Raw genomic sequence first — 18,991 nt, forward strand, 5'->3', positions numbered from 1 at the left:
GGCCTCCGCGGCGGGGAAATCGTCCCCCCCCGACCCCCGGCGACCACCTCAAAGCCTGAGCAGCACGGAGCGCGCCAGCCTGAGAGCCGCCATTTTGGGCTTGCTCCGCCTCCCGCTGGATGGTCGCCGGGGCGAGGCAGCACTAGCCGAGTGCGGAGCGGGCCGATGCGGAAGCTCCGCCCCGTTGTAGCAGAGCGATGGTCCCGGTGTTGACTCTCGGGCCTGGAAGGATGCAGGAAACGGCGGCGCTGGGCGCAGGTGAGGGATGCGCCAGAGGAGGCAGGTGCCTGGGGCCTCCTGGGGTACTCGATCGGAGGGGACCGGGGAGGGCACCGTCAGTGGTTCAGGGCCCGAAGAAGGAGCCAGGATGTGGGTGTTAGAGAGAAGTAAGAACCCGAGAGGCTGTGAGTGCAAGGGTGGGCTTTAGGGGCGTGGAAACTTCCAGTCGCGGATCTAATCAAGCCTCTGCTAAAAAAAAAAAAAAAAAAGATCTGTTTACCAGTGTATAGATTAAATCAGGTCCAAGCTGTTAATCGTGTCATTGGCAACTCTTCACAATAGGGCGGGATGTAAGGTGTGGCCTGTGTGGCGCTGACCACCGGATTCAATTTAAGGGGACAGCAAAAAGCGTAATGAAAATTACTAGTATTTTATCACAGTTATTTAAAAATCCGAGCTACTACCCTGCCCCTTTCCTGTCTCGGGTCACCTCTTTCAAATCGCAGCCCTGGTTCCAATAAAATGTTATTTACAAAAACGGGTGGCATGCTGCTGGGCGAGAGTTTGCCAGTGTTCCCTTCACCAGCGTCTGCTGCAGCTGCTAAGTCGCTTCAGTCGTGTCCGACTCTGTGCGACCCCATAGACGGCAGCCCACCAGCTTCCCCCGTCCCTGGGATTCTCCAGGCAAGAACACTGGAGTGAGTTGCCATTTCCTTCTCCAATGCATGAAAGTGAAAAGTGAAAGTGAAGTCGGTCCGTCGTGTCCGACTCTTAGCGACCCATGGACTGCAGCCTACCAGGCTCCTCCATCCATGGGATTTTCCAGGCAAGAGTACTGGAGTGGGGTGCCATTGTCTTCTCACCAGCGTCTAGGATCTGTCAAAAGAAGAGAGGACTCAGTTGCCTACAGAGGTGAAAGTCCTAAAATCCAGCTGGGTGTATGAAGAACTGTTGCCTGCCCTAGATTCCCTGCTCCAGGTAAGGGCTACCAGATCTTAAGGAGCTGCAGGAAATTGGGGTTTTGTGATCAGTAGCTCGATCAATATTTTTAACTATTGAGAATACATTTAAAAAATTGTGTTATTCTATTTATTTATTTGGCTGAGCTGGGTCTTGATTGTGGTGTGTGGGCTTCTCGTTGAGGTGGCTTCTCTTGTTGCAGACACAGGCTCTAGGTGCACTGGCTTCGGTAGTTGTGACTCTAGGGCTCCAGAGAGTGGGCTCAGTAGTTGTCCTCATGGGCTCAGTTGCTTTTTGGCATCTGGAATCTTCCTGAACCAGGGATCAAACCTCTGTCCCCTGCATTGGCAGGCAAATTCTTATTCACTGTACATGCCACCAGGGAAATCCTGGGAATACATTTGCAAGCCAAACTAATCCTACATTTAAGTTAGATTCAGCCTATAAGAAGCCAGGCTGTATTGACTCACCTACTCGGTCTTGACCCGTTTTTGCTGTTTTCTTCTAAAAGCTTCTGGAGTGTTCCTTCCTCCCCTCCCCTCCTCTATGCTGTGTCCCTCGTTCTTGTACCCATCACAGTGCATTTAGTATTTGACTTAATGTGCCTCTCCAATAAATTGTAAGTTGCTCCATGACTCTACCTTCTTATAGGGACCATTCCAGAACTTTGAACATAATATTCAATTTTTTTTAAGTCCCAGTAAACCAACAGAATGGAAAATATGATACTGCAGCTGAATGACAAGCTGCAGACAATGAACAATTTAGTAGGTGGCAGGCTGCCTTTGTTTTTCTCCACTGACAGTTCTATCCCCAAGATTATCAAGGACCTTCTGGGTGCTAAATCTCTGGGACACTTCAGTCCTATCCTTGCTTGACCATTTTGTAGCCATTTGATAATGTTGAACACTCATCTTCATTTTGAAACTCTTAGATCTCATGACACCCTACTCTCTTCTGTTCTGTTAATACTTCTGGAAATTCCTTTTACATCTCTTATATCGCCTCTCTGTGTGTTTTCAAACCTACAGAAACATTGAAACAGAAGTACAAACACACGTACACACATCACCTAGATTCACCAATTGTAAATATTTTGCCACATTTACTATATACATCCATCCATATAGAACTTTTTTTTTTTCAGAATAGTTTGAAAATCAATTGCAAACATCTTGACATTTAACCCAGAAATACTCCAGCATGTATCTCCCCAGAGAAGGACATTCCCCTCCGTAACCGTGTCATGGATTCAGTTCTCCAGTTCTGAGGTGGAGATTGACCTGCAGGCTTATCGAGTGCTCCTAGGGTCTACACCTATACAAGGAAAGGGGTTTCCAATGCACTTTTCAGAGGGACCTCCAGCAATCCCATAGGGAGCTCTAACTCGGGATTGACCCTTCACCTCTGTCCTGAGTTGGAACAAAGGGGCTGGACCTTTATATTCCCATTTTAGCAAATCATTACCTGAGGAGAGCATATGATATGAGACAATTCCAGGGAACACGGAAGCCTTCAGTCCTTCAGGGGAGTGGGCAGTGCATTAAGATAGCCTATACTGTATTAGTCCCTTCTGGCTGCTGTAACTCAGACTGGGTTATTTATCAACATTTATTTCTCACAGTTCTGGAGGCTGGAAATCTGAGATCAGTATTGTCTGGTGAGGGAGGGCCCTCTCCTGGGGCACAGAATTTTCAGGTTGTATCCTCACAAGGTGGGAGGAGCCGGGGAGCTCTGTTGAATCTCTTTTATTACAGCATTAATCTCATTAATGAGGGCTACCCTCTCCTGACCTTCCCAAAGTCCCCACCTTATAACACCATCACATTGGGCATCAGTTATTGTAAAATATTGGCTGCATTCTCTGTGCTTTGTATTATATCTTTGTGTTTTATTTCATACTGGCAGTTTGTCCCCCTGAATCCCTTTCCCCTATTTTGCCCCAACCCCTGAGCTTCCCGGGTGGCTCAGTGATAAAGAACCCACCTGCCGATAAAGGAGACACAGATTCAATCCCTGGGTTGGGATTGAATTTCCTTCCTGGAGAAGGAAATGGCAACCCACTTCTGTATTTTTGCCTAGGAAATGCCATGGACAGAGGAGCCTGGCAGGCTACTGTCCGAGCGATGGCAGAGTTGGACACAACTGAGCAACTGAGTGTGCACATACACCAACTTCTTTAAGTCTTTAAGTGTACCACTGACTTCTGCCTCCCCCGACCCCCAGTGGAAGTGAAAGTTCAGTCATGTCCGACTCTTAGCAACCCCATGGACTGTATAGTCCATGGAATTCTCCAGGCCAGAATACTGGAGTCCGTAGCCTTTCCCTTCTCCAGGGGATCTTCCCAACCCAGGGATCAAACCCAGGTCTCCCACATTCCAGCTTGATTCTTTTACCAGCTGAACCACAAGGGAAGCCAGAGAATACTGGAGTGAGTAGCCTACCCCTTCTCCAGCAGATTTTCTCAACCCAGGAATCAAACTGAAGTCTCCTGCATTGCAGGCAGATTCTTTACCAACTGAGCTATCAGGGAAGCCGTTAAGTCAGTTTAACCAGTCTGAAAAATTTGTCCTCTGCCTTCCCACTGCCATAGTTCTTACCCAGAAGCCAGGGAACCAGCGTGGGGGTTGTACGAACCCGCACGTTCGGGATCCACCTCGTGCCTGGGGCTGTGTGTTCCATCTACCACTCCCAAAGCAGTCTTTGTGGTGGCCGAGGGGCTGAGCCAGCTCCCAAGTCCTGTCCTAGCATCTGCTCCCTCAAACCCTTCCCGTGAGCAGGGTCCCAAGTCAGACCCGCCCCCAAGGTGTGTTCTGAGACAGATCTCAGAAGCAGGGTCTGAGATGGAGACTAGCGAAGAGGTGCTCTTGAGATCACTCCCTGGATGAAGGGAAGGAGTCCAGCTGGGGAGGGAGATGCTGAGCTGCAGCCCATCCTCAGGAAAGACCTCAGCAAACCCCACAGAGAGCTTTAGAACTGTCCTGAGCTCAGGCAAGGGGGCACGGCTTTACTCCCACGGTGATCAGGCCATGGGTGTGGGCTGCCCAGGAGTGGAGCCATGACCGTGGGCAAGGTAGTCTCCAGCTGAGGCAGTTCCAATGAACTTTGTCAGCTGAGGGTTGTGTGCTGCCAGAATTCTCGGAAGCTAAGAGAATACTTCCTTCAGTCCAGCTGAAGGGGGGATCCTTGAAGTGTATCTCAACTTCCATTACCCCACCATCCAAACTATCACATACAGCAAACACAAGATTGATACAGTCACCTGACCCAATGTGAAGTAGCATTCTTAAATTTTACCATTGTTCCCAAATGTCTTTTATAGCTTTTTTTTTTTTTTAAATCTCTGACCTATTCAAGACTCATTCATTGCACTTAGTTTTGTTTTGTTTTTTTTGTCGTGCCAAGCACCTTACAGGTTAGTCTGTCCCAAGCAGGGATCAAACCCAGTTCCAAGGCAGTGAAAGCCACTGGAGTCCTAACCACTGGCCCACCAGCAAATTCATTTTCCTTTCTTGGTAAGGCCAATCCCACCAGTTGTTTGTCTTCTGCTTGTTGGTTTTTTGTTTGGTCTTTCATGATGTTTACTTTTTTGCAAAGTCCAGGACAGTTATCTTAATAGGATGTCCAGACTTTTGTCTAACACAAGGATCTTCCTCACTGCCCTTTGATACCCATCCCAGCCTTCCTGTTGCTCCGCTGTCTCTAATCTCTGACAACCACTAGTCTATTCTCCACTTCTAAAGTTTGTCATATAAAAAAATGCTACATACATGGAATCAGAGAGTGTATAACCTTTCAGAATTCCCACCATAATTCCCTGGACATTCATCTAAGTTACTGTAAACTGAGCTTTTTCAACTCATTTTTTTAAAAGTGGATTTTGTCTGATTTGTGGATGTTTAAAAAAATACAACTATATTCAAATTTTATTTGTATTGCAAATGTCTTCCCTCAGTATTTCGATAATTTTAATAAATTCCGATTGTCAAGACTTTTTAAAATTATATATATATATATATGTATTATTTTTTTTTGCCATGGGACATATGGGATCTTATTTCTCCAACCAGGTATGGAACCCTGGTCCCCTGCAGTGGAACCATGTAGGTCTTAACCTCTGGATTGCCAGACAAGTCCTCCTCATTGGGGGTTTTTTTACCTGGTGCCTCAGATGGTAAAGAATCTGCCTGCAATGAAGGAGACCTGGGTTTAATTCCTAGGTTGGGAAGATCCCCTGGAAAAGGGAATGGCAACCCACTCCAGTATTCTTGCCTGGAGAATTCCATGGACAGAGGAGCCTGGCAGGCTATAGTCCATGGGGTTGCAGAGAGTTGGACACGACTGAGTGACAAACACTTTCACTATACCCAAAAGGCTTACATTTTTATTATGTCTTTGCACCAGACTGTAAGCTCCTATAGAGGAGCATAATTATCGTATCTTCAGAATTTAAGAGTGCTAACACACAGAAGCAGAGAAGGCAATGGCACCCCACTCCAGTACTTTTGCCTAGAAAATCCCATGGACAGAGGAGCCTGGTAGGCTGCAGTCCATGGGGTCACTAGAGTCGGACACGACTGAGCGACTTCACTTTCACTTTTCACTTTCATGCATTGGAGAAGGAAATGGCAACTCACTTCGTGTTCTTGCCTGGAGAATCCCAGGGACGGGATGCCTGGTGGGCTGCCGTCTATGGGGTCACACAGAGTCGGACACAACTTAAGCAATGCAGCAGCAGCAACACATAGAAGATCAGTAAACATGATGATAACTTAAGTGTATTGGGTAACATTTAAACAGCTACAGCACTCATCCCACGTCAGATTCTAAGTATTTTGCAAATACTGATTCATGTAGTCCTCATAACAACCCTATAAAGTCCTATTTTAATCATTTTATAGATGATAAAACTGAAAGATTAACTCACCCAAGGTCACACAGCTGGTAAGGGCTGAACTAGGATTCTAACCCAATTTGCCCCAAAGTTTATGCTCCATGTTAAGAGCTTATGGAAAAACCCAAATGAACTTTTTTGGCCAACCCAATACATAGTCTGAGTCACTGATCAATTAAGTACACAGAAGTATTCATCCACATGTGCAGAGACTTGCCCAAAGATGCTTATTAACAATCATCGTGGCAACATTTCAGAGCAACGCAGGTAGAGACCTAAGTTTTCAGAGGAAAACAAGTGTCACAAAAACTCAGAAATCAAAATGGCTCTTAAATCATTTCAGGGAAGCCAGAAAATGACACTGAGATTCTGTTCAGTTTACCTTCCTCTGGCAACCTTCTTAATGGTTTTAAAAGAGTAATATAAAGTGTTGATGATAGGCTTTATATATATTTTTTATAGTTATGTAGTCTTTTGTAATTCCTGTATTACTTTTGCAATAAAAAAACCCCTAAAAAAGTTAAGTGTTAGTCACTCAGTCATGTCTGACTCTTTGCAACCCCATGGACTATAGCCCTAAATCCTCTTAAATAGGAAAAAAAAAATCCCAACATTTTGGCAGGGCCAGCTCGTTCTGTAGAATAGCTCAGGTGCCCAAAGTTAATGGCTATCTAAATGTGAATGTGAAGTGAATATCCTACTGAAATGGTTCTCAGTCCTTGGAAAAGATTTAAACATTTATTTAGAGTCAGTATGTCCCTGGAATTCTCCACCCTCTATACAGTAGTGAATGACTCAGACATGGCACTGTTGCCTTGCGCTGGTGGTCTTCTGAGGGTGACAGGCAGGGAGGCCTGCGTTGGGGTTGTGGCTGGCACCTCTTCCTTCCACTCTGTGACCCCTCAGAAGCCAGGCTTTCCATGGCTGTTAAGAAACCAAAAAATCGCAAGAGCCTCTTCAATTAGCTTCTTACTAAGAAATTTTAATACAAGTATGTTAATATTTTGAAGTGTTGTAAGATCTCAGTTTGAAAATGGTTGTTCTTATATAATAATAGTAAAACAAAAAAGCAGTGATTTTATGTTGAGTCATTTATTGTAAGATAATTTACAAATATCTTGCTGTCTTTAGTAATCTGAACAATGGACCAATAAATTCTTCTGACAAGGACAGCAGTAAGCTAAAAACAAAATCAGCTTGCTGAATTCTTCTTTACCTGAAAAATAAAAGTATACAACAAATAAAAAACAATTTTTTTTTCTTGGAAATTAAATATATCAAGAGATAATATGTATCTAAAGTGGGACTTGAACTGACTCTACATAATAAGCTGTTACTCTATACACTAATGGTTCTCAAGTTTTGGTCTAGGGACTTTTTCATGGGGTCTGTGAGGGCAAAACTAATTTCTATAACAATGCTGCTTGCCTGTTTTATTCTCATTCTCAAGAGTACATGGTGGAGTTTTCCAGAACCTACATGACCTGCAATGTCAGAACAGAATGAATAGAGAACTGGAGAGGACTGAGCTATCTTTTGCGAAGTCAGACTTCAAGGGGTTCTGAGACCAGGAAGTCTGAGAACCACTGTTCTTCACCAGCCTGTTTTTAGTACTGCAAAGGAATGCTGATTCTTTATCCTTGTAGTTTAATATATTTAAGAAGGAAAAAAAAAGACCCCTAGCATCAGCCCTGTGCTCCCACAATCTGACTGCTGCCCTAATGGCCGGCCAGTCTCATCTCCCAAGAAATCAGTTTCCCTGTTGCTGAATTAGTTTGAATTCTCTCTGACTGGGTTTGTTTTCTGATGGGATGGGGGGAAGGTGTGAAATATTACCACTTTACCTCTTGTCTGAGGATGAAACTTGATTTTCATTAGTCCCTGGGTTATTATATTAGAAGGAAAACACAAACAGAAAACAAGCAGGTCAGGAAGCAATCCATGCTGGTTAATCATGTACAATTTCCAACTAGAAAAGCCCATTTCCTCATTCACTACCTTGAGTATATCACATAAATACTTACCAAAAGAGTTCCTTGAAACAGAGTCACTAATTGTTAGGAAACATTACAGACCTGAATCTGGTTAAAGTAATAAAACCATGTTCATGCAAGTAGGCAGGACTATGAAAGCATACTTTAAACCACAACTTTGTTATAAGTAGTATATAATTTTTTTTTTTTTTAATTTAAGCTAGCAACTAACATTTGGCACCTCAAGTATGGTTTACTCATGCCTTTTATTACCAAATAGCGAAATGTGTTTGTATTAAATACTAGCCTTTAAGCAGAAGAGCTGATAGGTTACAGAGCATGCAAGTTCATTTCATATAAATAATCCATCATGAGGATTATTAAGGTTTGCATAGCTAACCTTTAATAAAGGATTTAGCCTGCCTTTCTAGAAACTGAAAACTGAATAGTCAATTTCCAGTTATTTGAACTGTTATTAAAAGTCTCATTCTTCATGTCCCAATCTCCTTCTCATTTCTCTGCATTTGCTACTTTCAGTCAGGTCCCCATATTCCTAATCAAGAGCTGGGTCCTCCACTCTGCAGAGGCTGTAGCCTCCATTTATTCTGAGCATCCATTCCTCTTTCCCCTGGCTCTCTGCATCTCACAGCTCCCAGACCTTCAGAGTGCAGTTCTTTCCCCCAGGCCTCGGCACACTCGCCACCAGAGAAGCAGTAGAATGTACAGCAAGGAGGACACGAATAATACACCTGCTTAACCCCATCCTAGCTCGCATGTCATAGAAAACAACTGTGTTGCAGGGAGAGCATCTTAACTGTCTCTGTCAAGCTGGCAAGTGGCAGGACCACTCATCACTGCCTGGATGCTGATGCTAACAGAGCAGGAGTGACCAGGAAGACAGATGGTTCAAACGCAGGCTTGAAAGCAAAATAAGAGAAGGAAGGCTGTTTAGGACAGCAGAGCTGATGGAGCCAACCAACACTGACAGAATGGTCTCAACCAATTTGTGTGTGTCTCTGGAATCCTGCCCATTTCCATCCTCCAGAGACAAAAAGGACCAACTTCTATGTCACCTTAGCAATGAACCTTTCCCCGAGTCTTAAACCTGGACCCACGTACTCATATATTCAGCAAAGTGTTATTTCTGTCTCTTCTAAAATTCCAGTTCTTAATACACTCATGGCTCACCATTCATTCACTCCACAAATATTTACTAAGGAAGTGCATGCCAGGTGATGAAGCTACAAAAGTGAATGAGACATGGCCCCTCTCAAGCCACAGGACACAGACAACCTAAGGGCAGTTCCTAATAAAATGGTGTAAGTGCTGTGATGGAGGGAAACACGGGAAATAGCCCCACTCACACCACAAAGGAGGGTTTTCTGGGGGAAAGGAGTCCCCCAGTTCCGTTATGAAGGACAAACAGAAGTCAGTCAGGTGGAGGATTAAGGGTGCAGGGGAAAAAAAGAATGACATTTCAGGAAAAAGCATGTGCCACTTAAAAAATATATTTCCTAATTTGGGAGAGAAATGACAAAGATGCGTTCAGAGGGCATAAAGGGGAGAAAGTCAAGGGATATTTAGAAGAAGGTAAGATTTAGAGAACGTGGTGACCAACTAGCAGGAGGTGAGAATGAGTCAAAGATTACTTAACACACATTTTATCTTTCGGCACAATTGTCTACAATTGTCTACATTTTCTTATCCTATTAGGATGTAAACGCCTTGGGACAAAGGATCCCACCCTTTAGCACTATATGAGGCATGTAATGGGTGTTCAACGTAATCATTTTTTATAGATTTCCCATTACTGCAACCCTGGTTACAAACATTAACATCTAGCTAAACAACCAAGACATTTTCTTGAGGAAAGCGGTATTTTAAGAACTATCGAAGGACAGTACTGATACAGAAAACTTACTTAAAAACTTCCTTACCCTACCACCATTCAATAATTTACAGATTAAAAAAAAAAACAAACCGAAAACCAGTAACTCATAAACTAAGCCTGAATGTTTCAGCTGAAACAATCAAAAATACTCTAGAGATCTCATTTTCATCAAATCTTTATATTCTAAGAGTAAGCAAACAAGATTAAGCAATGGATCATTTTTTTGCTGTAACAGACCAAAAAATGCGAGGGGAGAAGGGGACATAAATGAGCCAAGGATAAACGAGCAGGCACTACGAGACAAGAATGCTGAAGGCAACGCTCAGTTACTTACAGAGCCGCAGCACCAGAGATGATTTCTATCAGCTCCTTGGTGATAACAGCTTGGCGGGTGCGATTGAATGTCAGAGTCAATTTGTCAATCATTTCAGCTACAAACAAAACAGAAGATTAGACAACAAGATCTAAAACCAGAAAAGAATACCTTGCTTACTAACTCATTCATGAGACGTAAGTTGTTTAATTCAAAAATAAGATTCTGTCTCTTTTCAGGTAGTAGAACTGGCCTCTTGAAAAATGTTATGGAGATATTTTTTTTTTGTATCTTCCAAGAATTAAAGTACTTGCACACTTACTTCCTACCAAGTAAGACGTTACTTCCTTTAAGGAGAAGAATATAACTTTTCTATCCTCACAGGATCAGTGGCAGAGCCCAGGACCAGACCCCAGCTCTCCTGCTCCTCTTCCAGAATTGCTAACACCCTTTGATATGAGCGAGGGCCTCCATGCAGCCTCAGCAAAGGGAAGCCCTTGTGCCGAGCGCTTACAAGCATTCTTGCTGGCGTTGTCCATGGCCGTCATCCTGGCGCTCTGTTCACTCGTGGTAGATTCCTTCAGGGAGTAGTAGATGATGTTGGCCAGGCTGTATTCCTGGTAGTTCCGCAGCACATCAGCATCAATGTCATCGTAGATACTCATGCTCTCTGTTGAAATGCAAAGACTGGTTTAATCAAGAAGCTTCCTGGTGCAAAAATCCTTTATAATCACAGAGAAGTCAATGTGAGACTGGTTAAAAGACACAGTTCTAAAAGCTTCATCATCTATTTTCATACTATAGATTATAGCAGATTTTCAGTAAAACATGATGTGTAAACAAAGCACTTGGTATTCTACTTGAAATGCTTAACTTCATAAAACTCAAGAGGCTGACATTTAAAGTAACAGCCCTACATTTCAGGGGTATAAAGCCTCTGGAGAGCATCTAGCAGAGTGCCCTGGACTAAGCCAGCACAGTCCGGGACCGTGTTTTTCAATAGAGAAATTAAGGAGAGAAATGAGACTTGTATACTGTGATATAAAAATCCCAACTCAACCATGTGGTTATTGGAGAAATTTGACAGTGTCAAGACAATGAGGGAGGGAAAGTTTTTCTGAGAATATGAGTCAGAGAGTTAGAGGCTGCTCTGCATTTCAGCAATTAGGCAGCAGAAATTTAGCATCGCATTCAAAAAGTCTTCATTAGGGTAAAATGAGACAGGGCTGCATTTCGTTGACTTAAGATGCAGAGGATCATGTAACTCCTATTTTATATACCATGAAGAAATAAAGTAACACAGCCAATTAAAAATGATGTGTTACTGACTGGTAGAAGCACCTCAATTTTAGAGACATTAAAAAGTGTACCTCTTAGAATAAAAGAAATATAATATATAGGAGAGGAAAATGAAATTGGTTCCTGAGTATTATTTCCAGAATGCTTCACTGAGCAATGATGACTTTCATATATAATGTTGGCCCCCAATGGATATTTATTTATACAATGAATGTTTTATGGTTTCATGGAAGCTCCTAATAGATGGTGATAGAAACAACTCAACATTTTTGTTACTGCTGAAAAAAAAGCCACCCTGACAAATACTGTTTTCCTCAATCTGCAAATCTCTCGTTTCATAGGAAAAATACTTGTCATACAAAATATACTTACCAGCACTTGAAATGGTGTCAAGGGAAAAGATGGGCTTTTCTTCTGTCTTGTAGGAGATGACAGACCTAGAAATGGCAAAAACTAATGTAAATTCCAAGATTATAATTTCACACTATTAAGGAGACATTTACTCAACTGAAAAAAATCTGAACATAAAAAAGCTTGGATTCCAACATTTTTCTTGCCTGAATCGGTTAAAGATGATAGACCCTTCATCAAATTCGTATCCAGAATTTAACAGCTCAAGGGCAATGACTGATGCATCCCCAAAGGTAGGGGGCCTCCTCCCCACTTCTTTGAATGTCACCAGAAACTGGTCAGAATGAGTCCTATGAGAAAACGAAGAGATCATCTGTAACAGCTGAGTGGAATACTTCTGCGCAGGGAACAAGGCAAAAATACTCTATGAATCAAGTGTATTTTGAGTGGAGAACGCGGTGTTCACTGAATTATAAGGTACCCCCTACGTTATTATGATCACCCATCCTTCAGAGCCTGCCCAGAACTGAGGACTCACAATCAGCTTTTCTCGCCTTATCTCTCTCTCTGCCTTTACTCCTCTCCTGCCAATTCTAATTAACTGTTATTCATTTCTGGCATTTCCAGGCCATGACAACTCCTCAGAGTCCTCATTACAAAAAAAAAAAAAAAAAGCCCTTAGCTTCTGACACTCCTATTGTACTCCATTTATGGTTTGGAAGAAGGAGAAGCAAATGACAAGTAAGAAACAAGGGAAATCTACACATTCTAAGATATCCTGGAACAAAACTTGAAACAAAACAAAGCTTCTCCGTGTGTATAAAATGGCAACCAAAAAGACACCTTGCTTAAATCAACTATCAAAGAAAATGCCCTTTACTCACGCCTGCAGCCTTCTACATAAACAATATGTATTTATATTACCTGTGAAGTATACTCCTGATTTTATCACCAACTCCAATAATCTTAACTTCTTTCCCAGCTGCTGCAAGGTTGGCCGCCTCGCTTTTCATCTGTTTAGCAACCGAGGAGTGAATAGCACCACAGAGTCCTCGGTCCGAGGACACACCGATGATGAGGTGCTTCTTTTTGTCTTCAGGAGTCTTAATATCAGCCTTTTCATACAGAGCTTCAAAAAAAAAAAAAAAAAAAAAGGTGTAATTACACTAAATACAGCAATAACCCCTAATTCACAAAATGATGCCTTTACTTATCAAGTATTTTTGCACTTATTTCATTTACAAAGAGGTTGAAAACCATAAAGGTCTAAATCTCTGTTAAGAGGTCTCTAGACACAAAGTTATCTAAGTACTGACTAAAAGAAATCACTAGTACAATCACAGAGCTTGAAAAGAGGCCAGACTTAGAGAAGCGACAACTTGTCTAGACTTACCAAATTTTTAAATAATTAAAATCTTCAGAGTACAACCAAGAAAGCAGGGAGTATTTACTGAACTGTTCATATATCTGCACAGCGAGCTTTTATGAAAACTATTGACATTAAAATAATGGATGCCATTTTACTTTGGGTGTTACTTTTACAGCCTCACTTGGTTGGTCTGATCTTCGAAGCAGAAGCCAAGAGGGATTCAAATAGGGTTCAATACACATGGATTTTACTGGGAAAATGCCTGAGAGAAGACACAGGAAGGAGGTCAGAAGAGCCATCACACTGCGATGCCTGTCTGACCAGTGGGAAGAAAGGTGAGGAAGCAGCTTCCTGGCCTGCAGAGCAGTCGAGGGAAAGCTCAGCAAGGCTGCCAGGGAGCCCCAGGTCTCCACAGAACATGCAGCCTGAGCACCCCATCTGTCAGGAGGAGCTCGTGGGAAGCATGTCTCAGGTGCAAACACAGGATGGTTTCAGCAGCTGTCTCTCTAGTTGGAAACTGCATCCTCATGGCTGCCACATGCCCCCACTTCAACGAAATTTCTATTACCCTTCTTCAGTTAGAGCAGGACTCTCAAATTTCAATACCTGAGAATCCTCCATAAAAGGTGGAGAAAGGTACATACTCAACTCTAAAGTTCAGGGAAGTGAAGAGAATATTCCTTTTGAGTTTCTTTTTATCTTTTATATTGTACAGCATAAAAAATAAAATTCCTATTTAAAGTTCTTAAATATTTTAAAGATTAGCCATTTAATATCCAGCAGTTAATATTTTTTCAGTTTGAAGGACTTAGAAGTTGACTGGCAGCCTTGACTTGAATTTTTAATGACTCAATCAAAAAATGGGCCAAAGAACTAAATAGACATTTCTCCAAAGAAGACATACAGATGGCTAACAAACACATGAAAAGATGCTCAACATCACTCATTATCAGAGAAATGCAAATCAAAACCACTATGAGGTACCATTTCACGCCAGTCAGAATGGCTGCGATCCGAAAGTCTACAAGCAATAAATGCTGGAGAGGGTGTGGAGAAAAAGGAACCCTCTTACACTGTTGGTGGGAATGCAAACTAGTACAGCCACTATGGAGAACAGTGTGGAGATTCCTTAAAAAACTGGAAACAGAACTGCCTTATGATCCAGCAATCCCACTGCTGGGCATACACACTGAGGAAACCAGAAGGGAAAGAGACACGTGTACCCCAATGTTCATCACAGCACTGTTTATAATAGCCAGGACATGGAAGCAACCTAGATGTCCATCAGCAGATGAATGGATAAGAAAGCTGTGGTACATATACACAATGGAGTATTACTCAGCCATTAAAAAGAATACATTTGAATCAGTTCTAATGAGGTGGATGAAACTGGAGCCTATTATACAGAGTGAAGTAAGCCAGAAAGAAAAACACCAATACAGTATACTAACGCATATATATGGAATTTAGAAGGATGGTAACAATAACCCTGTATACGAGACAGCAAAAGAGACACTGATGTATAGAACAGTCTTATGGACTCTGTGGGAGAGGGAGTGCGTGGGAAGATTTGGGAGGATGGCATTGAAACATGTATAATATCATGTATGAAACGAGTCGCCAGTCCGGTTCGATGCACGATACTGGATGCTTGGGGCTGGTGCACTGAACGACCCAGAGGGATGGTATGGGGAGGGAGGAGGAAGGGGGGTTCAGGATGGGGAACACATGTATACCTGTGGCAGATTCATTTTGATATTTGGCAAAACCAATACAATATTGTAAAGTTTAAAAATAAAATAAAATTTAAAAAAAAAGATTTTTTAATATTATACCACAAATATTCTAATCAGATATGCAAGTCAATTTCTTCATTAAGCCCAGCAGAGAACAGGACTCATAAGAGCAAACAGCTGGTGTTGTTAAAGATGGCTAAAACCTAACGGAACAAGTCTCTCCTATACTGCTAAGTGAAACTAAATACAGTATTTTTATTTTTAAAAGTCTTTATTGATTTTGTTACAATACTGTTTCTGTCCAATGTTTTGGTTTCTTGGCCATGAGGCATATGGGATCTAAGCTCCCTGACCAGGGACTGAACGTGCACCCCTTGCACAGAAGGTGAAGTCTTAACCACCGGACTGCCAGGGAGGTCCCAGTATGGCATTTTCAAAGCAATGAGTCATTTCAACTGAAGCATGGAACGCTATCATTTTCTCATACAAAACTTTCGGTAGCAGTATGAATGCATGCTCAAGAAATATGAACACAAGAAAACTCCTGCAGAAAGTTAATTTCTAACAGATTAATACAGATAATACAGATATATCTTTTTTCCTCCTTTACAGCTGCTCTTTCAACACTCTGTCCATATACTCAGTCATACCCATGACTGTTGAGTCAAATTCCACTGCAGGGTACCCCCATCCCAACCTGCAGTCCTAAAAGATCACATCACATTGTAACAGGATAAAATCAAGCATCTGAGTCCGATGCACTAAACCCCATGTTCTTTTGATGGCATATTTAATAATCTAGGAACAATCTTTCAGAATACTTTAAAAGGGAGGTGAACACATACAGTGATGAACAGAGACAGGCTCGGATGCCAAGTCACGCAGGTAAAGTCACGACTGTACTGGACTTGGGTTTTCTCCTCTGCAAAGCTGGGGCTCCAACAGTGCCCGCCTGCACAGGGCTGCCATGACCTCGAGTGCCTATAAGTGCTCAGGACCGCGATCTCTAGCTTAAAAGGTCTTTGTAATCTGACTGCACGCCCCTCTTACCCAAGGACCCCACTCCATACACTCGGGCCGGTTTTAGCTCCCTCTCAGCTCGGGCGTATTTCGCTGCTGCTACCATTTTCATAGACTTGGTAATCTTCTGGATGTTTTTGATTGATTTTAGTCGCCTGGTAACTGAAAAACAGAAGTGCTGTGTTAAGATAAAGGAATTATGACTTCATTTGTGAATTTATGGGAATATTTTCCTAAACTGCAAGGTAGAATAACTAGCAGTTAGACCAAACTAGGCTTCATATTACAGTTAACAGTAGAGTACCAGTAAGTCAGACCTTGTGCTATCTGGACAAGCAAAAACGGCAATATAACAGTAAATTATGCATGTAAAACATTAAATGGCATTGAAAGTGGCTTTCAACCAAAAACAAGCCCCATAACATCTCACACACCACACAGAGTACAGTTTTCCTAATCATCATCGTTCCACAGACAACAGAAGCACAGCCACCATGTGTTACCTCACAGCGGCTTTTCCAATGCCACAGACACACGACACACATTCACTGTCCATTTTAACCAAGTGCGTAAATGCGCTAACGCAGCACACTTTCAGAAGTATTTGTATTGGGCAAAATTTAGTTTTTCTTAATCCGCATATTGAGATAAAGTACTTACTATCTTTCAAAGTTGCCATATTTCGAACTTGGATCCTGAAAATAAAGACAGCAAAAAAGTTTTTTTAGTTTTTTGGGAAAAAGCTCCAGAAACTTCCAAAGTTAATATATGGACTTAAAGAGTGGCCCATAAAGAAACAATCTATCAAATAGTAAGACTCTGAATATATATGGATATATATAAACCCCTAATACGGATATCAAGCCCTGTTTGAAAGGTCTGTTTCTAGTTGCCCTAACATAAAGCTTCCACTGAGGTCACATGGCATTCACACAGGCTCTATTTCCGACTCCATGTCTTAGCCTATATTGTTTCCATGACAGACAAGTCCTTCCCCTTGTCAGGCTATCCAGTTATTCTTAAACTCAAGGTCAGCCACTTCTAAAAACGATTGTTCAGTTCCCAAGCAAGCTCCTGACTTCCTCATTTCACCAATAAATAACATAACACTTTAGGGTCAATCATACATTCTAACATGACCACATGTGTCAAAGTAGAATTTAAAAACCAATTCTTAACTGTTCCAACTCAATCCAGTGAGCTTTTATGGAGCAGATACTCTGCTCCAGGACTTGGTCTCTGACCACAATAAGCATACTGCTGCTGCTGCTAAGTCGCTTCAGTCGTGTCCGACTCTGTGCGACCCCAGAGATGGCAGCCCACCTGGCTCCCCCGTCCCTGGGATTCTCCAGGCAAGAACACTGGAGTGGATTGCCATTTCCTTCTCCAATGCATGAAAGTGAAAAGTCAAAGTGAAGTCGTTCAGTCATGTCCGACTCTTACCGACCCCATGGACTGCAGCCTACCAGGCTCCTCCGTCCATGGGATCTTCCAGGCAAGAGTACTGGAGTGGGGTGCCACTGCCTTCTCCCAATAAGCATACTATTATCTCATAAACAAGATTCATGCAAACTTAAGATTTACATAAATTTTACATTAAATATTTTTCTAGTCTTTAAAGTGCTAACACATAAAAGTCAAAAATAGTAACAGTTAAAGATAAAAATGAGAGGCTCTTCCCCTTACTGGTGAATACAACATGTTATCAAACATACATCATCTTTCAGCTCTTAAATCCATCAAGCACCTGTTGGCCTGGAAAGCGCCAAGGAAGAACTGAGGAATCTATACATCTTGCATGGAGAATCCCAGGGACGGGGGAGCCTGGTGGGCTGCCGTCTATGGGGTCGCACAGAGTCGGACACAACTGAAGTGACTTAGCAGCAGCATACATTGTACATAAAGGAGGGCCTTAGGGCATTCCAAGGAACTGTATGCAGTTTTGAAGCTGGAGACATGGCCTGCGTTAGTAAGTTTAAATATTATTTTATAGGTAGTGGGGAAATGATGAAACTTTAGTTGTTCAGTAAAGTACCTCAGATGGCAAGGAAAAGCACAGAATGATACTGAATCTTGATGACACAGAAGCCACAGGGGCAGCTGCTTGCAGTTTCCAGACAAGAGAAGGCAAGAACCTGGACTGAGAGGCTGGCAAAGCAACGGGAGCCTAGATCTGAGACCAAGCGGACCCAAAGTTTCTAACTTAATGACCTGAGTGGACAGTGTTGTCATTTAACCAAGACAGAAAAGCTAGGTAGGGGGGATTCTCACTTGTGATAATGAGTTTTGAATGCGATATTGTACTATGGGACCAGGTGGAAATGTGATCCGGGTCTGTGGAAAATACGAGGTATTTTGAGATTAGAGACAGATTTGTAACTATCAACAGACATGATGGTTGACGCAAAAAAAAAAAAAAAATTAAAATAGAAAAACAAAATAAAAAGAGCTGATCTGCGCTCTCTTTAGGGAGAGCTTGCTCTACTGAATATAGTTTTTGCAAATGAGAAGATAAAGGAAGTTCTGAATCAGCTGTGTGTCCCAGAAAATTCTCATGTCCTGAGAAATCGTCGGGAGATTATCCAAGAAACTGGAAGCCTACCCAGTACAATGGAGGGCAAATTGCACAGATAGTGGACTGCCATGATCTCCTATGATCACATGGCAGTGTGAGAAAAACCGAAGGAGCCAGTACAGAATGGGGTCTGCGAGATTCACTGCAGACAGCTTGGAAGAATTTTAAGGAGCGTATAATGCTGAGGAACATTTCATGCAAAGATGGGCTCGATAAAGGACAGAAATTTTATGGACCTAACAGAAGCAGAAGATATTAAGAAGAGATGGCAAGAATACACAGAAGAACTGTACAAAAAAGAGCATCACAACCCAGATAATCACGATGGTGTGATCACTGACCTAGAGCCAGACATCCTAGAATGCGAAGTCAAGTGGGCCTTAGAAAGCAT

General features: G+C 42.3%; 1 protein-coding gene across 3 annotated transcripts in view; it reads right to left on the reverse strand.

The window, feature by feature from the left end:
- Window positions 1–6,789: 6,789 nt before the first annotated feature.
- The window catches only part of ATP5C1 (ATP synthase, H+ transporting, mitochondrial F1 complex, gamma polypeptide 1), a 16,939-nt gene continuing 4,737 nt past the window's right edge, over window positions 6,790–18,991 (reverse strand). The window contains exons 2-10 of one of the 3 annotated variants that reach the window (XM_010853140.1): window positions 16,686–16,720; window positions 16,056–16,187; window positions 12,825–13,029; window positions 12,107–12,250; window positions 11,922–11,986; window positions 10,765–10,920; window positions 10,272–10,368; window positions 7,918–7,954; window positions 6,790–7,289 (exon numbers count right to left, since the gene is read on the reverse strand). In XM_010853140.1, the coding sequence (XP_010851442.1) occupies window positions 7,948–7,954; window positions 10,272–10,368; window positions 10,765–10,920; window positions 11,922–11,986; window positions 12,107–12,250; window positions 12,825–13,029; window positions 16,056–16,187; window positions 16,686–16,720 (841 nt within the window). In that variant the 3' untranslated portion in view covers window positions 6,790–7,289; window positions 7,918–7,947. Of the gene's footprint in view, window positions 7,290–7,917; window positions 7,955–10,267; window positions 10,369–10,764; window positions 10,921–11,921; window positions 11,987–12,106; window positions 12,251–12,824; window positions 13,030–16,055; window positions 16,188–16,685; window positions 16,721–18,991 lie in introns of those variants that run through there. The other 2 variants (XM_010853142.1, XM_010853143.1) reach the window with 2 other exon arrangements.

The sequence above is a fragment of the Bison bison genome, unplaced genomic scaffold (genome assembly GCF_000754665.1).
Source record: "Bison bison bison isolate TAMUID 2011002044 unplaced genomic scaffold, Bison_UMD1.0 scf7180017864323, whole genome shotgun sequence".
NCBI classification, from domain to species: Eukaryota; Metazoa; Chordata; class Mammalia; order Artiodactyla; family Bovidae; genus Bison; species Bison bison.